The 21,508-nt window shown below is 38.3% G+C and overlaps 1 protein-coding gene across 3 annotated transcripts in view; it reads left to right on the top strand.

Annotated features, from left to right (window-relative positions):
* The window catches only part of LOC126756492 (uncharacterized), a 233,361-nt gene that overhangs the window by 140,577 nt on the left and 71,276 nt on the right, over window positions 1-21,508 (top strand). For 2 of the 3 annotated variants that reach the window (XM_050469577.1, XM_050469579.1), the window contains one exon: window positions 15,044-15,850. In XM_050469577.1, the coding sequence (XP_050325534.1) occupies window positions 15,286-15,850 (565 nt within the window). In that variant the 5' untranslated portion in view covers window positions 15,044-15,285. Of the gene's footprint in view, window positions 1-8,999; window positions 9,487-15,043; window positions 15,851-21,508 lie in introns of all 3 variants that reach the window. The other variant, XM_050469578.1, reaches the window with a different exon arrangement.

The following is a 21,508-nucleotide window of genomic DNA, read 5'->3' as shown; positions in this document are numbered from 1 at the left end:
CGCTTTGCGTCAATTTTGGCAATGACAATGCGCCGCCATGGCGTATACGCAACCTACTTATATGCGAGCGCCATTGATTTGATTTCTTTTCAATACTTCCACTTCGCTGCCGACTAATGGCGTTTTGTCACAAATACATGCATACATACACATATACATACACACATACATACACCTATACATACATATATATACACAAATACATTCCTGTATTCATGCAATTACACACACACACCAATTCACGCCTAGCAACGCATCAATTTCTCTGTCATTTCCACTATGCTGATTTCCTTTCAATTCAAATTCTATTTCGGCACGCATTTCTATCATCGGCTTAGACAGCTGACATCTTCTTCTGCTATTTGCTGTCACATTGCTCGCATTCTCATTCTTTCGCTAAGCTGCACTCATCCTCTAGACAAGATTAATTGATTTAATGACTAAATCCATTGGCACTGTTTAAGTGATGGTGACTGCTGCTGCTTGGTAAATGGTTGTTGATGATTATAATATGATTTCTCTGCCGCAAATTGACTGATGAGTCCAACGCATACAAATTGTAATCGGATGCTACTAATCGTTTCGGCATTCGTATGAAAGGATTAAATGAAATTGACTATGCGCGCGGTGATGTCATTAAAATTTAGGCGAATATTTGCAAGTTGGGTTTGTAAGCGTAGATTTAAAGGCAGTTGTGGGTAATTTTGTAGAATTTTCGTAGAAATAAAACTTTAATACCCTTCACAGCTGAATTTTATATAGCAAAAGAGATTTTTATTCTTATCTTGATCGGTAAGTTTGTATGTTGTGGTATCATACAGCCACATCATACAAATCCAATCGAAAACATTTCTACAGAGAATATAGCGATGTTTTGTATATTAATCCACACCAACTTTTGTGAAAATGTCTTGTTTTCCATACAAGGACTTGACGGTCAGTTCAATGTCAGCTGTATCTTATAGTTTTCCGTGGTCGACGGTTCCGACAAACGAGCAGCTCCTTGGCGAGAAACGAACCTGTGTTCAAATTTCAAACAAATATCTCAAGATTTAGGAATTAGTTCACATATAAGCAGACCGAAGGACAGACAAACGGACTGTCTGTCTTGACTACTGTCAAGGCTTTGTCTAAGCCGAAGAGACATGATGACCGAGTTGAAATTCATTTCAATGGCCATGCCTCTTCGGAGCCGAAGAAGTGTGCGAGCTACTTTAATAGGCAACTTGCACTGCAACCTTCGGTGGACAAAGCCAAACGATGTGCTACTAAATTGCCAAAAGACTGCGCACCAGTTACTTTCACGGATGAGGAGGTTTAGAGTGTCATCAACAAAGCAAAATCGTTCAAATCCACTGCCCCTGATGGAATTAACATGTTGATCTAGGCTCGACGGGAGTAATCTACCTCACCAAGCTGCTCAACCTGTCGCTGACCACTCCTCAAATACTGGATCTGTGGAAAATCGGAGGAGTGGTTCCAATACTGAAACCTGCCAACAGAGCAGAGTCTTATCGTCCGATAACTCGCCTATCCCCAGTAGTGAAGATACTTGAGGCCTTGCCGACCTTCACACACTACCTGAGCCCAGCAAACCACAAGGTTGGCTTCCGAAACTGCACAGCACCAGCACATAACGTCATAAATTCCCAGGTAGTTCATGGCCTTAACCAGATACCATCCTACGAGAGGACGATTCTCGTAGCGTTGGACTTGTCAAGAGCCTTTGACACCGTCAATAATACAACGATAGTTGAGGACATCGAAAAATCTGCGCTCCCTCCAGAACTGAAGAGGTGGACTATGAACTACCTGAGCGGTCGTCGATCATCCGTACTATTTCGAGGTAAAAGCTCACAACTGAAAAGAATTAAACAAGGGGTTCCGCAGGATGATAATTGCATGATAATGACGTCGAGCTATGGAATAGATGGTATATGATCAAACGTAAAGGAACATCTTTTCGAACTTTCTCGCTTCCTCGCTGCACGTAACTCTCTCTTCCACTAAATCCGTAGCGATTATATTCACAAACTGGACGAAGGAGTGCAGACTTTACCTTAATGGCTTGAGGAAGCTGCTCAGAACACTGCACTCCGGACTACGGATGCCTCTTGATATCTTTCACCTAACACCTGCATAGTGAGGCTCGTATGTTTCTGCTGAGGTACTTTCACAGAAATTATCCCTGTAGGCACCAGCTTAGAGCGGAATTAGAAACATCAAGAGGTCCTTCCTTAACTGTGGACGCAGCTCACTTCAGACGTACATTGACCGCACCTTTCAGTGGAGCCATTAACACCTTCACAGACTCCCTCTTAGTAAATGGCAGACTTAGAGTCAAACCACCACCGCTTGCTGACAAAGAGCTCGAGTTGCCGCGAGAAATGAAAGGGATCCTTGCACAGCTTCTATATGGATACTGCAGCAGGTTAAACTCCTACTTATACAGAATAGACCCTGACATAGATTTTTACAGCGAGCAATGAGTCTCCTTATGACACCAGCCACCTCTTTACATGCTCTGAGAGGTGTTAGATTTACTGAACAGTGTGTCAGGGTGTCAGATATGTGGGGTAAATCCGAAACTCCTCTCTCTTTGGTCCAACCCTGTTGAAACAGCACGTTTCCTGGGCCTACCTTGCGATCCTAACGGGAATTAGGTACCCGTTAAAATAACAAAAACAGGTAAACAGACCAACAGTCGGACAGTCGGACAAGCTCATCGCGCTGATCATTTATATAAATACTTTAGAAAATTTTCAGCGTTTTTGTTCAGGGTATACTTGACTTGAATTGTAACCTTAAATGTGACGGGTGTTGCTCATTTGAGTTCAATTGAGTTCAATCATGATTTGGTAATCAGGAAGTTTAAAAACCATAGTAAAAGGTTCCACAAAAACTCAATATAGGACTAAACACTCATTTGTTAAGGCCCCTCAGACAGGCACTTTTAGCTGTCCTTACTAATACGTGCCGCAGTTCTTCTTCTATATCCCAAAATTCATCAGCCTTTAACTTGTTTTACCTTTGATCATCTATGCACAACTCACGCGTATTGGTGCAAACAACAGCTCACACACTCGCCGGCTATATCAACACCTTCCTCAAATTACCCACGTCTTCGCCACTATGTCACTCTTTGCAACGCGTTATCGTGTTCGCATCCACCATGGCAACCTGCTTAATTCGGCCATCGTCGCTGTTTACCGCTAAAGTGGCGAGTGAGTTGACTTTGTTTCGCTTCTCGCCTTCGCTGAAAGAGCAAACAATTAGATTGCTGTTTGAGCGCCTGCAGGCACAAGGATATCGAATTACCGCGCCGAAGCAGAAAATTTAGCAGTTAATTGTCGCGTGGTAGGGAAAGCTTAGTAATTGTCGCACTTAATTGTGTTGACTTATATTTTCTGCGAGATTGGTTAACTTTACTTGCGGGCTTTAATTGATGTGTTGCGTAAATTTGAGAAAGCATCAAGTGATCAAGTTAAGTTGACCTCGATTGTGAAATGTGATTTCATTGTGGACTTTCGTTCACTTAAAGGTACTTGAAAATCTAAGCAATTTTGTAACTTTGTTGTTGAAAATATGGTTTGAAGTTGTGATAGCTAACCGGTATTAATTATTGCTTCCAATATTATCTGTTAATGTTAATGAGTTTTTTTAGGTACCACAACGGACCGGTGTACTAAGTTCACCAAGTGAGATTTCTATTAGGTTCAATCTCTCAATTTAACCTAACCATGTGTGAAGCTTAATTTCCATATGCCAATTATTGTGTATTTGGCAGCAGGTTTCTTGCTACACAAAAAGCGTGTCTGGCAATTTTTACCAGGAAAAACAATTTAACAAGGTGTTTGTTTGAAATTTTGTGTTCCCAGCGGTATCAGGTCTATGAAATTTTTGAAAATGTTGCAGAAATGTTTTAACGAGCCTACTTTACCACGAAAACAAGTATTTGGGTGGCAGAAAGCATTCAGTGAAGGTCGTCCAGTTAGCGAAAACTTTCCTCATGGGACTTGTCCCCATCAAAAACGTTAAATAGACAGTGCTTGAAAATCGTTGTGTTGGCAGCAGAGAGACATCAGAGTATTTCAAAATCCCTTCTGAATCTACTCAACCATTTCGGTTTATTTCTGGGTACGAAGCATTTCAATGCTAAAACGCTGTCGAGTAGATGTCGCCAAAGAAATCTTTGAACACGGAGCAAAGAACCTAATGTTCATGAAACACGTCTTCACACTGGTGATAATACGCTTGTTTAAGAGTTTGACGCCATAACGGTTTAACAAACTAGCGAATGGAGCTCAAATTGCAAAAAAAAAACAAAATTCGCTGAAAGCACTGCAGACCATAACACCTTATAATAAATATGTGAAAATTTGATTAAGCGTGCCTGTTTTGGCTCAAAAGCAAGTAATTTTAGAAGCAGTGATATGTATTTATATTAAAATTCGTAGTCCGGTTCAAATTTGATCAGGTGGTATATGATTGTGAACACTGTTTACGAGTTTTGTCTCCCGAAATCCATTAAAATCTTTTGAATCCAGATTGAAAAAGAGTTGAGTACCTCTAGCAATTGATAAGGTATCTAATAGAGATTTCTACCTCAAATATAGATTTAAAGTCCGGGTCAAATTTGATCAGGTGATATGAGATTTTTTCATTGGCTTAAAAGGAGTCACTTTTGCAACAATGATAAATATTTATTATAAAATTCGCAGTCCGGGTCAAATTTGATCAGTTGATATCCGACTGAAATTTATTAAAAGCTTTTGAATTTAAATTAAAATAGAGAATCTAGAAATCTTACATATATCATATTTATAACTGGCTCGGATCGTATCTAGCAACAGATAAGCTCTTTGGTAGAGACTACTACCCGAAAGACAGATCTCAGGTATTAAATCGACATTCAGTTGATTATTTCTCAGCCATTTTTTTAAGAAATATGTTTCAAAAGGAAGTATTATTGATAAGTGGAAGTGAGGTTATTTAAAATATAGTCAATTTACTACCTTATATCCTGCGCGAGGTCGTAATTCCACAATAGAAACATTTACTTATACAATGAACGTTTAAATTGCTTCTTCTCATTCCTTTAATACATATATCTTCCCTCTTCATAATATTTCTAATAAAAAATGAGTGATTTTTGCAATAAGCATATTAGCCGCTAACTGTAATTTTCACATCTTCATTAAAATTTAATTTTAATTACCTTATAACTATCAGCAGCGATTTTTAATAAAACCGAGACGAGTTTTTAAGCTCTTAACCCCACTTTTTCATTTTTAGTTTGCGCTCTCATTAAACTTCTACTATGCTTTTGTTGACTAACGGTCCGGTCAGCCAGTCAACCACTGATTTTGTTTTTGTAATTGTGAAAAATTTCCAAAGCAACAATAACAGGGCAGTTTAATTACATTCACTTGACGTGACATGACCCGCGTCTGGGCTACACAATCGCGCGGCAACGGCGTACCTTCAGCCTGGCTGTCATTGTCAACCGTTATTATTGCCGCATACATGCAACTTTTTTAGTTGCTGGCAGCGCACTGATTATATTTTTCGCACTCAATATATTCCTATATACATAGACTTTTATCTTTGCCTGCAGTTGCCAAGCGCTGGTTGACACTATGAAAAGAAAAACTGCAGGGCTGGGTGTTGGGTTGCGTTCGTCCAGCAGTTATCTACGCGCATAATGAGAAATTCATAAAAAAGGTTATGAGTTTCTGGCCACACTATTTTAACGAACTTTTACTTTAATTTCCGTCATTAAACACTTTCTCCGCTTTTCACTCTTTTTCGCTTCGTATGTGTGTGTGGCGGCAAATTTTAATCCTCGCTGAAGACTCTGCGCACAAAATAAAATTTTTACCATTTTCCTTTGGCCCTACTCTCAGCTGTCGCAACCCTCACCCAACTGTGTCAACGCAGTCGCCTTCCTTTTCATTTTAACTGTCTTTCTCTCACATTTTGTATGCAGTTTGTCAAAGTGTCTGTCTCTCTGTCAGTTAAATAGTTGGTTAGTTGCTTGGTTTGTTGCCCAACGAAGCTCATAATTGCCTCGGCTCACTATCGGTTGCATTTAACACTATTTGCCGTTGTTGTTTGTGTAAAAAATATATAATTATGTAGAAGGCAGAATGGGGGTGCTCGGCATTAATTTATGGAGACGCAATAAATGAGATTAAAAATACAACGACGCAGCAAATTAATATACATATATACATATAAGCTGTATCTTGAAGGAATAAGTACAAAAAAACTATAAAATATATATCCAAGTTTGTCATTAATAAAGTAAGAGAGTAAGAGTTGAGGTTTTCAACTGATCTTAAGTTGAGTTGTCTGAGTTTGAGTTGTCTTCATTGTGAGTCTCAACACATTTAAATCACTTTGCTAGCTTGAACTGGTAATGTGTTGAATTTAAACTACTTGCTGTCGAGATCATTATAAAACTGAATCAAGTTTACTGAAAGAGAACTTGTTCTTCTTCTTTACCGGAGCAAATACCGCTTACACGTTTATAGCCAAATTTACAACCGGTACCAGTCGTTCTTTCTTTTCGCTGCTTGGCGTCAATTGAAGATTCAAAGCGAAGCCAAGTCCTTCTCTACCTGCTCTTTCCAACGGAGTGGCACTTCCGCCGGTGGGTACTGTGTCGAGTCTTCCCAGTATTTTCGTCCATTCGGATAACATGACCTAGCCAGCGGAGCTACCGTTTCCTAATTCGCTGAACCATGTCAATGCCGCTGTAGATCTCGTACTGCTCGCAGTTCTATGACTGCGGTATTTGCCATTGACAATGCGCAAAGGACCTCAGAACCTTTCTCCTCAAAACTCGTAACGTCGACTTATCGGATGTTGTCATCGTCTATGCCTCTGCACCATATAGCACGGAATAATGAGTGGTCTTTATTCGTCGATAGAGAACTTCAGTTCTCAATTGCCTAATCAGTCCGAATTAACACCTATTCATGGTCAGGGAATGGAACATCCGCTCCATCGTCATCGATTGGGGAATCGGGTTGGCCATCTGCTGTTGTTAACTTTCATTGGACCTCTAAGGCATCCTACTGGAGACCTGGCACCCATACCAGTCTTGTTACAAAGAACGCTGAACTCTTAATGAGTTCAAGTTTTCAAGGCTAATACTATCGCTCTGCTACTGAGTGAAGGATCACTTTTCCGAAGAAGACTGCACTAATTATTTACTTAATATAACCTAAATGAAACCACAGATACCACTTTGGACTGAGTAGGCAATTGAAAGATAAAGTTCGGACAAACAGACAGACAACAGGGACTCTACAATTCCCTTATCACTAGCGTCCTGCTACATGGTGCGGAGGCAATGACAAATACATCATTTGATGAGTCGGACTTAGGAGTTAGGTTAGGTTAGGGTTAGGTAAGATGGCGGATCAAACATCGCGCATGTAGTCTGTGAGGCCATAGAAAAAACGAACTCCTGTGTTCGAACTTATAAATTAGCAAAACGCTTAGTAGCCAATAGTAGAATGCGATCCCAAGGGTTTAAGTCTTGACCTACCAAACGCGGAATAGTCAAAAAGAATGTGTTGAGTAGTTTCTACATCTTCTTCTTTCATACAGCTTCTGCAGATGGCGTTTGATAAGATTCCCAGCTTCTCAGCATGGACGCAATGGCTTGTTATAAGCCCAAAACTAAGAATAGGCTAGCCTTACTGAGGCCAAAGAAATCACTAGATCTTGCTATCGATGTTGGGTCAAAAGGCTTTTGCGAGAGCGCATGCAACGATGTTGGCCCAGCGCTGGCCACGCTTCCGTGAAGCCCAGATATTTAGTAGTAGAACACAAAAGGATATGGGAGCACCGACTCGCTCCCATTCTACCACAGCGGTTCTAAAGCTCATCAGTTTTGCAATTTTCTGCGATTCCGCTGTAGCCTGGCACCCATACCAGTCTTATTACAAAGAACGCTGAACTCTTAATGAGTTCAAGTTTTCAAGATCTGCTACTGAGTGAATATGGACTACAACTTCTACTTGGAAGACACTGCAATAGATAGGAAGTCTGAAGCTTGAGTTAGAAGAGAGCTCCTGACAGTAAACCCCTCGACCAACCTTAACCCCAAGCCTTGAGCCAACCGCAAAGAAGCCCAGTGCCCCAACGGCTCCTTCCCACCCACAACTACCTCGTCGATATATGGGTAGAAAGGAGCCGTCAGGGTTCGATTTTGCGACTACATGATCCAAGTGATCTGGTACGATGTCAAAATGTTTCCTTGCAAGTGTGGTCTTTTCTAGAGCTCTTCATCACATAAATACTCCATAGAACATAATTGGCTAGACTGTGGTGTCGTAGAGCCAAGGGCCACTTTCGGTGAGAGATCCCACAAATTAAGGAGTGTTCGAGTCGAAAAGTCTTGCCGAAAATTATTGTATTTTGCGCATTGGCAATGGCGAGTAATGCAGGCGATTGAGCAATGAGCTGTACGACAATGCCAGCGAATCAAGAGACAGCAGCTGCTGTGGATGAGAATACCCAAGTTCTAAAAGTTTTCGATTCAGTAACCACCGGAGACAGAGAGGAAGACTTCCATTTCATTGGAGAGATCAGGTGGAGCAGGACATGGCTGGACTTGGTATCTCAAATTGGCGCCAAATAGCGAAAAGAGGAAACGACACAGTGGGTTGACGCCTAAAAATGCTGAAAACTATTTCCAAATTTTTTCTCCGAAATATTCCGTAACAGACCGGCCCACTTGTTGCCTGGCAGATATTTTAATTTTTTCGCACTTCTCGCAAATATTTTGCGATTGAGCCATACTTTCTGGCCACTCAGCATGTTTTAATTAAAATAACTTAAGCGATTGTTGTTGCTTTGTGTTGTTGTACTTTCTTTTCTGAACATTTTAAGTAGCAGCAATTGCAAAATTGTATCTCAAAACTTGCGAAAATGTTGTAACAAATGCTTAATGCAAATATTTTGTTGTTGCTTTTTCATTGCAGGAGCCAAGGGTTGACGAAAACATTTGGTGAAGCCAATACAAACGCAGGAGTGTAAGGACAAATGGAAAAGCAAGCAATGAAGGCGGAAAGGCGCCAACAACACAAACGAAAAATTGGAGCACAAACTATGTTGCAACAACAGCAAAAAACGTAGTAAAACGAATGCGAGAGAGACAAAGTGAAGAAAGAATTTAACAGCCAGGAAGAGAAGCAGGAAAGTCACTCCTGAATAACAACAATAACAAAGCAGCGTATAGCAAAAGTAAGCCACACAAGCACAACAACACAGCGACGCACACGTTGAAGGCGGCGAGCAAGTCAGTCAACACAACAGATTACGTGCAACGTTGACAGCAGGAAGTGTTGACGGCAGCCGGCAATGGCGACGACGCCGGTGCACCCGCCGCAGCCGAGCTGCTGAGAGTGTAGCTGCCGGCGACGGCTGAGCACACCGTGGAAGCAAGGACGACATGAACGGCATTAAAGTGTAATTAAACAAAAGTTGCTGATGCCGGGCGAAAGTAAATGCAAACGCAACAACAACAATAACAAATAGCACTGCAACAAAAATTACCGTTAACTGCTGTGAGGCAAGCGCGAACAATGCCTGCAACGACTGCATGCCGCGCTGCAACAGCAACTACATAATCACAGCCAAGACAATACTGACACACATTATTGCACACATACACATACATACAAGCAGACACACACGAACACGCCAATGCGTGAAATGAGATGTTGTTGTTGCCTGAGTTGAGTTGTTGCAGTGACAGTGTGAAGGATGTGTTCAAATTGGGGCGGGCGAGACAACGCTGTTGGCACTTTGCCAACAATGTCAAGTCACTAGCAGACACCAAAAACAACAATAACACAATAAGCCAAAAATAAAAACAAGAAACTGTAAAGTAATAAAAATAACGGTGAAATAACAAAAACACACCGCGTTGGCGCCTGAGTGCTCAATTGTGTTGCGGTTGTGTGGGTGTTGGCGAAATTAAGCGAAGTGTGGACATAAACACTTCCGGGTGGCTTCTAACGGCATTAGCGCGTCGCGAAGAGTGACAGCTCGAACAGCTGAAGCCACACGTGTGCGTGTTGTAGTCGGCGGTGGAGAGTGCGGAGTGTGAATTAAGTCGGAGAGAGTGTCAATCAATGAAAAATATAATAAAGTTATGTGATAATTATAGAGTGCTTGAATGAGTGCAGTTAGAGTACGCTAAATCCGTAAAAGAATTACTGAAAATTATTATCGATAAAGAAAGCGTCTCGCTATGAGAGTCTAAACTGATACCGAAACTTTGTAACAACCTGATAAATATGTCTGAGACTCTATAAAATGTATTTATAAATAACACTGTTCAACAAATTTGTAATTTTTTTTTGTCACATGAAAATTTATATCAAATTTTGAATATACTAGGACCACCAAATAATAATATATCAATGAAAAAAATCTACACATCATGCTTTCTTGTGACATCAAAACATATATTTTCATAAAAAGTACAAAATTCAGCCACACTTACAGAATTATTTCCTAATATCTAATAGATACCTATGATTTTCTTGAATATTTGGCTTCCGGTAGGTCCCTTTTAAGTCACCAACAATAGTCTGTTAGCATTCTTGGATTCCATTCCTCTTGATAACGCTTCTACATTAAGGAAATGTCTTGATGGAACCGCTCACCTTGTTCGTCACTAACAGCAACCAAATTTGCCGGAAAGAAATCCAGATGAGAGTCCAGCATATGTATTTTTAAGGACCCCAAAACTTTAAATGATATCATAAGTTCATTTATTTAATCTTTGTAATTTTCCGCGTTATGGTTACCTAGAAAATTTTGAACAACATTCACAAAACATTTTCAGGCGAGTTTTTCCTGATCATTCAGTTTTTCTTCAAAGCTCTTATCCTTCATCAATTGCCGTATTTGTGGGCCTACAAATATTCCCTCTTTGATTTTCGCCTCGCTGAGTTTAGGGAATTTCTCTTTTAGATATAAAAATCCATCTCCATCTTTAAGCATAGCTTTAAGAAAATTTTTTATCAGGCCAAGCTTTATGTGCAACGGTGGTAAAAGTATGTCATCAGGGTGCACTAGAGGATCAATTTTAACATTTTTATGGCCTGGAGTTAGTGATTCACGCTTGGGCCACACTTTCTTTGTATAGTGACTTTTTCTGCCTCTACTGTCCCCTTCACAAATAAAACAGCAAAATTTCGTATAACCAAGCTGTAGTCCAAGTAAAAGTGCAATGACTTTAAAATCACCACAAGTTTTCCAAGCGTGTTTACTGTATTCTATTTTTTCAAGTAGAAATCTCATATTTTCGTAAGTCTCTTTCATATTAGAGCCATGAGCAATCGGCAATGAAGGAAGTTTGTTTCCGTTATGCAGTAAAACTGCTTTCAAACAAGTTTTTGAAAAGTCAATAAACAGTCGCCAGTGACTTGGATCATATTCGAAATTTAATAAATTCATCACAAGAGGAACGTTATTACAATAGACTAAATCACCTCCTTCAGAAAAGTAAGGTTTTATTTCATCGTCACGACGTCGAAAATAAGAAATCTTTGTACCATGAGAAAGTAAATTCCAGTCGTTTAATCTAGACCCCAAAAGCTCAGCTTGTTTTTAAGACAGATTTAAATCACGTACTAAATCGTTTAAATCACGTTGTGTCAATAAGTGCGGTTCTTTTGAAGTTGACGGTTCTTCAGATACCTTATTATGCTGACTGAGAACAAATTCCGGACTATAATACTCACTTTTTGATCGATTTGAAGGCATCGGCACAGGCAGTTCGGCACTTTGTAGGATGGGTCTCTTGGCCAAAGACAAGTTTGGATACTGGATAGTGTGTTTGGATTTGGTAGTAATACCTTTTATTTGATTCAAACAAAAATAACAATCACTTACATGATCCTTTGGTTCCGTCCAAATCATTGGTGTGGCAAATGACAAATGTCTAGGTTCTTGTTTAGCCCAACCTAAAAGGAGCCTCACACACGTTACACAACATTTATGTGGAACCCAGGATTTGTCTTGTTTCCTCACAGGAAAACCAAAATAGTCTAAATAGCACTGTTCAATTAGTGATGTGAAATTGCGACGCTGAGATGTAAAAGTTAATTCTCCACACACATAACAAAAATTGTCCGTGTGGTGATGGATGTGATAGAAACAAAACTGTTATATATTTTTAATGAGGGTGCACCAACATAAATAAAAATCAAAACAAAGTTCATGTGACAAAAACAGTGTTTACCAGTGTAATCAGCTTGATGAGCTGAGTTGACTTACTCACGTCACTCTGTTTGTATATAGTCCCTTAGTTGTTGAGATATCGATTTTAAGTTTGACACACATCGTTTTCTCCCCAAAAAGCTGTACGTTTTTCAGAACCGACAGAATCTGAGTAATTATTTCGGAGATGGCACCACTGCCTTGGACAATAGCCCCAATCAAATTTGATGAATCTAAATTTTTGTGGTGATATCTTGTCAAATGCAACAGTTTTCCATTCAATCATTTGATGTTGATAAATCCGTTTGTATGACAGCAATATGTTATAGTTGTTCGATATCGGTGTTCTCAACAAATTAGCAGCTTCCTGGTGACAGAAAGACGTGCGTAAAATTTCACATCAAAAACTAAAGCAATATTTCGAGTAACAATAAACAAACAGACGGGCAGATAGATAAACATGGTTAAATAGCATCAAAGCTCACGCTGATCATTTATATTTGTACTTAGTAGGGTCGAAATCGATAAAATAACCTATTATGCCATTCTTTCATAATAGCTATGACAAGAGCGGATATTTATACTACTCTAAGTAAAACAGAGTAAGACTTTATTCATAATTTTAAAAGCCTAAATTTATTCCTCAAAATCTATGTCATCCCCCTCAAATTAATTCCTCTTGGTCACAATGCACTTGTACCAACGTTTTCTTCTTTCCTCGTAACTGTTGCTAAAGACAATTTCCGGAATTACCTTCAATGCGCATAGCGATTCACATTTAATGCCTTCAATTGACTCAAAAAGGTTTCCTGGAGCGATCGTTTGCTGAATATCCAGAGCTCACACGGATCATAATCAGGCGAAAAACTCAAGACGGATCACTCAAATAGTGTTCCATTTTAGCCGAACGGAAGGAATTCGAAGTGCACTACACCTCAATAATCGAAGAAAACTGTCAACATAACTTTGATTTTTACAGGCCTTGACGTGGTTTTTTCGGCTTCGGCTTACCTTTGCCATAATGTTCGGCCGATTCATTGTTTGTTTCCGCGTCGTAAGCATAGATTGAAGACTCATCGCCAGTAAAAATACGTTTCATGCCATTCTGGTAGTCTGAAGGCATTGCTTCACAGACTTGTAACGCGGCGCTGTTTTTCGAAAAAATTTAATGATTTTGGAACCAATCTTGCATTCATTTAGCTCCAAGTGATCTTTCAAATTAGTTTTCACTGATCCTTCCGATATTCCAAAAAAGCCTGTAAGTACTCTGACTGTTAATACCCGCTTCTCAAGCACCAATTTCTTTATTTTATTAACGTGTTGATGATCAGTTGTTGGCCGACCTGTACTGGTTCGTTATCAAGGCGTTTTTGTACTAATAAAAATACTTGTCGCGACAAACAATTATCTTTGAAGGCCTTTTCCAACATCCTGAATGTTTCGGCATCTGAAAATAAATTTCATCACCAAACGTTGCTCTGAGTTTGTTGTCTCGTCTGGAGATATTCAAATATAATTATTAACAGCTTTTTTCTTTAGCTCAGTAAAGACTTTATTGTACAGAAGAGAAAAGTAACTCTGGCACAACTTTGATTCACAGGGAATTTGATAATCATAGTGATTGATTCATTGATACACTTTGTCGCATTGGTATCGAATGCATTTGCCACAAAAATAAATACAAACATCTTTTTGACTCATATCTGTTCAATGGGTATTTCATTCTAATCGGTTAGATCTCTCTTTGTAAACTCTGAAATTTCAAATCTTTCTAGAATCTGCTTCTATAATACTACAGTATCAGAAGTAAAGCTCTACAATGTATATTGGGATTTGCTAGGACTGTGCGAGCTTTTGTGAAGTAGGGAGGATACAAGAGAACACAGTTTGTGATGCATACCCTAATACTAATCTTCATCTTATCCTTAGCGCTGACACCAAAAGAAAAAACATTTAATGTTGCTTTATTCCTTCAATCTGCAAATCGAACCCAAAGAGCTGTCTGAACTTCAGAAAGCCAATTTCATGTTTAATGGTTCTGCACTAGCTCTACTGCATATGCTTGAGGTTATCGTATTCCTATTCAAACGTTTCCTTTTCTTCATTTGGTTTAAGAACTCTCTCCCTCTCTCTCTCCACTTATATGTGAATTGTTAAATATTCATTCAAATGAGCTGCCTGGACTTAAAGAAGCCCATTTTAAGTCGGATGGTTCTACACTAGCTCCACTAGTTATACGCGGGTTTCTCCTAACTGCTCAAAAGTTTCGGTCTAGAACTTGTAGAGTGGCAAATCGAACATACAATTGGTATAAATCACATAGACGAGCATAATAAAATAGAATAGCTAATCGTTTAGCCACTTTAATGCGGTTTCCATATATAATTTCTCTTCATTGAACTAGGTAAACCAGATAACGCTATTGTTGCTCTCACACAGAACATTTTCATAAGAGAGCTTAGTTTAAACATAGCGACTTGAGGATTGGCGAATCGGTATTATATCTAGTTATTTTAATTTTTACATATACACGGTATATTTTTTGAAGATAATCACTTTGTAAGATAATTTGAGAACAGCGAATTCGCAGCGCCATCTGTGGGGAATTTAAAATTGTTCTAGAAATTCTTACTGCTCAGGTCCAAATTTTACCTGAATACAAGCCTATACTAACTATACCTACTATATAAATAAAAAAAAAAATTATAAAAATTATTCATAACAGTTTTCTCTCACGAGACAAGACTGAGACGTATGCATATCAAACCTTACATAATTTCTCCCATTTTAGTTCTGAAATTGCACAATGAAACGGAAAACTACATAATAACCTAACTAAAACTCCAGAAAGTCTCATCAAAATTAAAAGAAAAAAAAAAATAAAAAGTACAACAAAAGCAAAAAAAAAAAATCTAACTGAAAGCGCATCGTTCGCCCGCCGCACGCCGTGTAACCAGCATAAATGTTCTCGTGGCGGCGACGACGGCGGTGCGTACAACAAATGCAACAAACACGTCTGTTATTGCAATTAAAATGTCGGACGTTGAAAGAGCGCGCAACGCAACGAAGACAACAACAGCAAACAACACAGCGTCGACAACAGCAACAGCCAAAGCAACAACAACAATAGAACGCAACACAGCGAACAGTGAGCAACTGTCATACAAGCACTGCTCAGCAACAACAGCAACACCGGGCGCAGCAGCAGCCGCCGCGGTGAAACTGCAACACCAACAACTCTATCACAATCAACTTTATCACCAGCAGCAACAGCAACAGAGCTATAGCAAGCCAACAACACACTATAATTACAATAACAGCACAACTGTTGCACAACAACAACCGCAATATCAATTGATCACCAGCACCGGTGGCGAGTTTGGCAGCGCTACGGACGATTCCTCGATCTTTGGTGGCTGTTTTGGTCTCTTGCTGAAGGTACTCTTCTCTCCACCCGGTTTGGTGGCACTGGTGGTTGGCTACTCGATGCTCGGTGCTTGTATATTTCCATTACTCGAGGCACCACAGGACATTAACACGTCGGCGGCGATTGCGAAGAGCAGAGAGGAGTGTCTGCGCGAGCTGTGGATTATAACGGGTGAGTAGATGAATAGAATATTTTAATTGGAGACATCGTTGGAGTTTGTCTGGCTTCTGACATTATTTTCTTTTAATCCTGTGATCGAAATCTTGTTTCTTATTGACCTCAGTTGAAACAGTTCAACTTAGAAGTAGTCCAAAATATAGTATAAGTATATACAACATTCATTCTAATCACTCACAAAATACCTTCTTATGCAGAAGACCATTACACATCAGTCATATTTTTTATCGAAAATACAGTTTCGTGTAGACCAGACCCACAAACAACCTGCCTGAAGCAGTTACGAAACATTGAAAAAACTGTTATATGGACTTGAAGTTACCAAGAAGAGAAAAGGTTTTGAAATAATTCTCGAGAAAATGGTTTAATATTCTAAAATTCCATCTTTTCGGGAGAGCCGTTTTGTTTGTACATTCATAGCTGAATATTGAATGTTGGGCACTATTTGAAAAATCGTTTTTAGTCAAATCCAGGCTCATTTAGATCTGTAGAATATGCCAAACCTCATATAAAAAACTCATCTCGCTACTGATGATTGGGTTTTCATATTCCTAATTAAACATTTTGTTGTGTTATTTTAGGAATACAAACATTGCATTGGCGTCAGGCGTTAACTTGTTGTGATTTTTAAGGTAATTTCATAAAGCCACTCGCTTAGAAATCCTCGTCTCTCTTGATAACGGTCAACTTTCATAAGATTCTCCTGAGGCGAATTTTTTACCATCAAATACATGCTCGACACAAACGAGCTGTTAACAAAGACTTCCAACCAAGCTCCGGAGCTTTGACCTGATGGAGCACAGTTTTCTTCTATTGGCTAGAGCTGTCCACTTCTGGACGATTAACGGACCAAATTAAATCAATTTAGTAGGGAATATCATTTCTCAAACGCTATATAGCGTATCCCGATTGCAATCCAAGTCACATATTACTAAATTTATCATTATAAAAAATAGTTGTACTTATTTCTAGCTGCCGGTAACATTTGTATTGGTTACCTTCAAAAGTCAGACTGCAGTTGGAAGGTATCCAGTGAAAAGTCTTCAGGCCCATTAATGGATACTCACCATTCCATACGCGTATATATACTATAGTGTCAGAAAGCAATGTATATTGTGCAATAAGCACTTCACGTCCCTCAATCCCCTGGTTCTGACGGTTTATTTCTAACCCAACTACAGCAGTCTCTGCGCAACATTAAGTCTGGTTACTAAGCATTCCAAAACGAACGCTGCAATTAAACAATATTCTCCTGTTATGGCGGAAAGTCCAAGTAATATATGTACCAAAGGCTTCTGAAAGCTTTCATACAATTCCAAATTGTATTTCCTCATTTCTATTAAAAACTTTGGAAAAATGAATAGAAACCCACATAAGAAACAAATTAACTCATTTCAATCACTAAAGTGTCTTAGGGTTTAATCAAAAATACTGTAAGAATAGCATGACCTCTTAATGATTCTGACATCCTCTTTCACAATAAATCTGGAATAGGTTTCAGGATATTTCAGGAATATTCCTGGCAACTGTGAAGCAGGGAATTTATATGCCTAAATATAGCTAAGTCACGTAGGAGTCCATTTCAAGAAGTAGACAAACTAAACATGAATGGAATATGAGCCGCGCAAACCGACTATTAAAGTACAAAAGGAATGACATCAGAACTCTAGTAGGAGTGACTATTGTAGAAACAGTTAAGTATAAAATGTCTTCTAGGAGAGTTCAAAGCTTTGTATAGAAAACTAATTGGAAATATAGGTCGCGTGTCTTTGGCGACGTTACCCTAAAGTCATAGGTGTGTCGTCAGACGCACATGCTACCTACCATTTTCATTTACAGTCCAACTATAGATCTCTTTCATCAAGCCATTACCTCAAACATTAAACTCAAACTTAAGCAAAATATATAGTTAAATTGAAAAATACATTATGTCAAAAAAGGACCCGGAAATTGTAATTCGAATTCCCCAGGTAAATTACATATCAGATAAATGTATTTTGCTAGTTTGGTAAGACTGTCCAAATATGAGCGCGATCTGTCAACCTATTTATTAACAACAGCTACTTAAGTCAGTACGCCCCATTTTTTACAATGGATAAAAATATCGAAAAAAGAACTTTTCTCAAATTTTGTATTTATAACCAAATTTTGTGTGCGGATCATTGCGAATATGAGAAAAGGCTTGTGGTCGTACAAGCGTACGAGTGGTACAAAGTCTTGTGAGACGGTTCAGAGATCGTTGAAGACATACCCCGTTCTGGACGACCTTCGACTTCTTCAACAGATGAAATTATTGAAAAAAATGTAGTATTTGGCGCATGAGAATCGTTAGGCAAGTGATAGAGAGGTGTCTGTTTCTGGCATGAAACGCGTTCTTGTTTAACTCGTTCCAATAAATCTGATCTTTTTTCAAAAAGACTATCGTAAACAGGTCTCTGTGGATATGTTTGATCGTTCCACATCCGATGCCACATTCATAAAGAGCATTTAGCTGCCGATGAGACTTGGGTTTCTATGTTTGACATACAAACAAGTCAACAATCTTGGGAATGGCGGGAAAAAACGAGCCGAAAACAAAAAAACACGTCAAAGCCACTCAAAAATCATGGAGATGCTCATTACCTTTTTCAATATTCGTGTTTTGGTGCATCATGAATTAGCTACTGACGAACAGACGGACAATAATGAGTTCTATTTGACCGTATTGAGGCGTTTGCGTGAGAACATCAGTCGAAAAGTTCCTGATTTGTGGAAGAAAAATTCGTGGATTTCATACGAAGATAATGCACTATCGCATCGACACACGATTGTGACCGAATTTAAAGCTAAATACGCAATGAATACCATCAATCAACCAACGTATTCAACAGATTTGGCACCGGGTGATTTTTTCTTGTTTCCAAAGCTAAAATTTCCGCTCCGTGGAAGCCGTTTCCAACGATCGAAGAGATAAAACAAAATTGCCTGAAGGAGCTGAAGGCCATCCCAAAAAGTGCTTACAAAAAGTGTTTAGAGGACTGGAAAAATCGTTGGCATAGATGTAGCACGTCTGGTGGGGATTACTTTGAAGGCGACAAAATAAATATTCAAGAATAGTAAAATATTTTTCGTTTTATTTACAATTTCCGGGTACTATTTTGTCAAAATGTAAAGGTTATTCTTTCACTATATTTATGTCAGCCGTATATCGACCTTTCTTATACTACTATCTGTCTTAATTAACATAATGTATAACTATAGAAAATGCAATAAATTCTATGAAGAGTAACACTGGATGCTTTGCTTTAGGTATTAAAGAATAGTGAAAACCATTTTTGGGTTAGAATTTTTCTTCTAGTACCATACTGTACGTAAATCATCTGCGCTGTCAAATAATTAAAATTGCAGTATCAGCATGACCACCTATACACACATTACCAGTACTTTAACCACATCACCGCTTTTAAATTTTAAATCAAGCAGACCAACTGCACTTAATAAATTGCCAAATATTTTGGTTTACCCATGTGCCATTATGTCATAAAATTAACTAATTTGTAATTGAAACATTTCGTTGGTAAATATATCTATTTACGCTATGTTAACTGTATGCGTTATATATGTGGCATCAAAATTTTCTATGAGACCGCAGAAGCCACAAATTTTGTGATTTCGTTCACTTGAATGAGTGTACTTTTTGTAGCAACTACACAAACTAAACGGACTTGGGCCCAACTGCTAGCAAAATGCTTTGATATATATTTGATTTTTCCTACTGTAACTAAATAATGATACAACAGCATTATGATGCTTAAGTCAGACTTATTTTTTGCCTAAACACAAAAGCACTTCGCCCTCAAAACCACATTTTCGCACTTTGAGTATAAAATAGAACCTGGGAACAGTGGCTTATATGCAGCACACATGAGCACATTTGACGAAGGCGATTGCGCACTTTTGTGGTGAATGAATTCAAATTACATTAAATAAATTGCCGACAAATAAAATAAATATTATTGTAGCTGTAAAGTGTTTGTGAATGTTAGTATTGTCTAAAATAGTTAAATATATTAACCAGAACATTTAAAGGTCTTTATAATCCGAGTAAAATAATTTACAAACAATTTGGAAATTTCAAGTTGTGGTTAACTGTATTCCCAATTACTGTAATTTTAAACTTTTAGCACTTAATTTGCAAGAAATATTTGTTTGTGAAATTGATATCATGCAAATAAATGTGGTTTCGAAATTGACTTATAAAATTACGAGCAAATAATTTAGAATTTTATACAAAATCACTGCTAAAGTTATTAAATTATTATTCACTATCGTAATGATTGGAAGAGAAGAAAGTCGCTTCTCTTTGTATTAAATAAAAGCTTATTTGAGTACAGCAAAGGCTCAATTAATAATAATCTACTTTTTGTCTAGGTATTCAGTCTTAGGATCTACTAAAAAAATAAAATATCGCTAAAAATGAGACTGCAGTGGAGTGACTTTTCCTAAATCGCAAAAAAAAAACTTTTCTGCTTTCAGTAGTAGAATATATGCGAACGGGTGATCCAAGTTGAGGTAAACTTTTTTCAGTAGCCTCTTTTGCCAGATCGCGCGACAGTCATATTATGTTTGTTCAGCATTTCTTCAAGGAAAGCATTACGCCTGAACAACGCTTACAAATCACTCAATTTTATTCCAAACATTAACGTTCTGTAAAGAATGTGTTACGAGCACTTCGCTTAACTTATAGTCAGCATAATTGGCTTACTGAGCGTACTATTCGCAACAGCACCTTCCATCTTGAGACTCGGCATTAATTATTAGATAACATTCGACCGAATAGACCACCTCCAGTACTCAGTGATTCAGTGGCAACTCGGACAGACATATGGAACGACTTGGCGCATTTTCCGTCGAGATCTTAGAATGAAAGCTTAAAACATACAGCTTGTGCAAGAACTGAAGCCGTCTGACTTTCCCAAGCGACATAGCTTCGCTCTATGAAGTCAAATTCTGGCATTTTGGGTACGTAAACAAAAAAAAAATTGTCACTTTTGGAACGAAGAGGAGATTAAGGGGGTATTCTGGTTTAAAAGCATGAATTTCAGGTAATTTTTAAAGTGTCGTAAAAAAAGGCAATTAATATTTTTACTATCCATTTTTTTTATTAGTTATTTGTTAATTTTAGAAGAGTACAGAAAAAAATGAAAAACTAAAAAAAGTCTAAACTTTCAAGATATGCAAAACAAAAAAAATCGATTTTTTCAAAATCCTAGACAAGAATACCTTTAAGGGGGCATGTCATTTCATCCAGAAAAAACACAGTTTGGTGTGGTTTGTGAGCCGGTGGAATCATCGGTCCATATACTGCGAAAATGATGCCGGTAACAAAGTAACCGAAGACAACAAGGTTTCAACAAGACGACGCCACTTCTCACATATCGTATTAATTTATGGATTTATTAAGCAAACACTTCGGTAAAAACACTATCCCTACATACCAAATGTAAAAATTACAATCTTTTCACTTGCTTTATTCCGTATATATCGGTCAAAATGTTAAATATCTTAGCGAAATTAAGTGAACATCGAATTTTTTATAGATAATACCGAAAGTGTATGAAATAGGTCTGCGAACTACCCCAGCTTCCATATAATGATTTCTGTTATTTTATC

Source organism: Bactrocera neohumeralis, chromosome 4 (genome assembly GCF_024586455.1).
Source record: "Bactrocera neohumeralis isolate Rockhampton chromosome 4, APGP_CSIRO_Bneo_wtdbg2-racon-allhic-juicebox.fasta_v2, whole genome shotgun sequence".
Taxonomy (NCBI): Eukaryota; Metazoa; Arthropoda; class Insecta; order Diptera; family Tephritidae; genus Bactrocera; species Bactrocera neohumeralis.
Note: the sequence above shows the minus strand (reverse complement) of the source record. Positions and strands in the feature narration are given on the sequence as shown.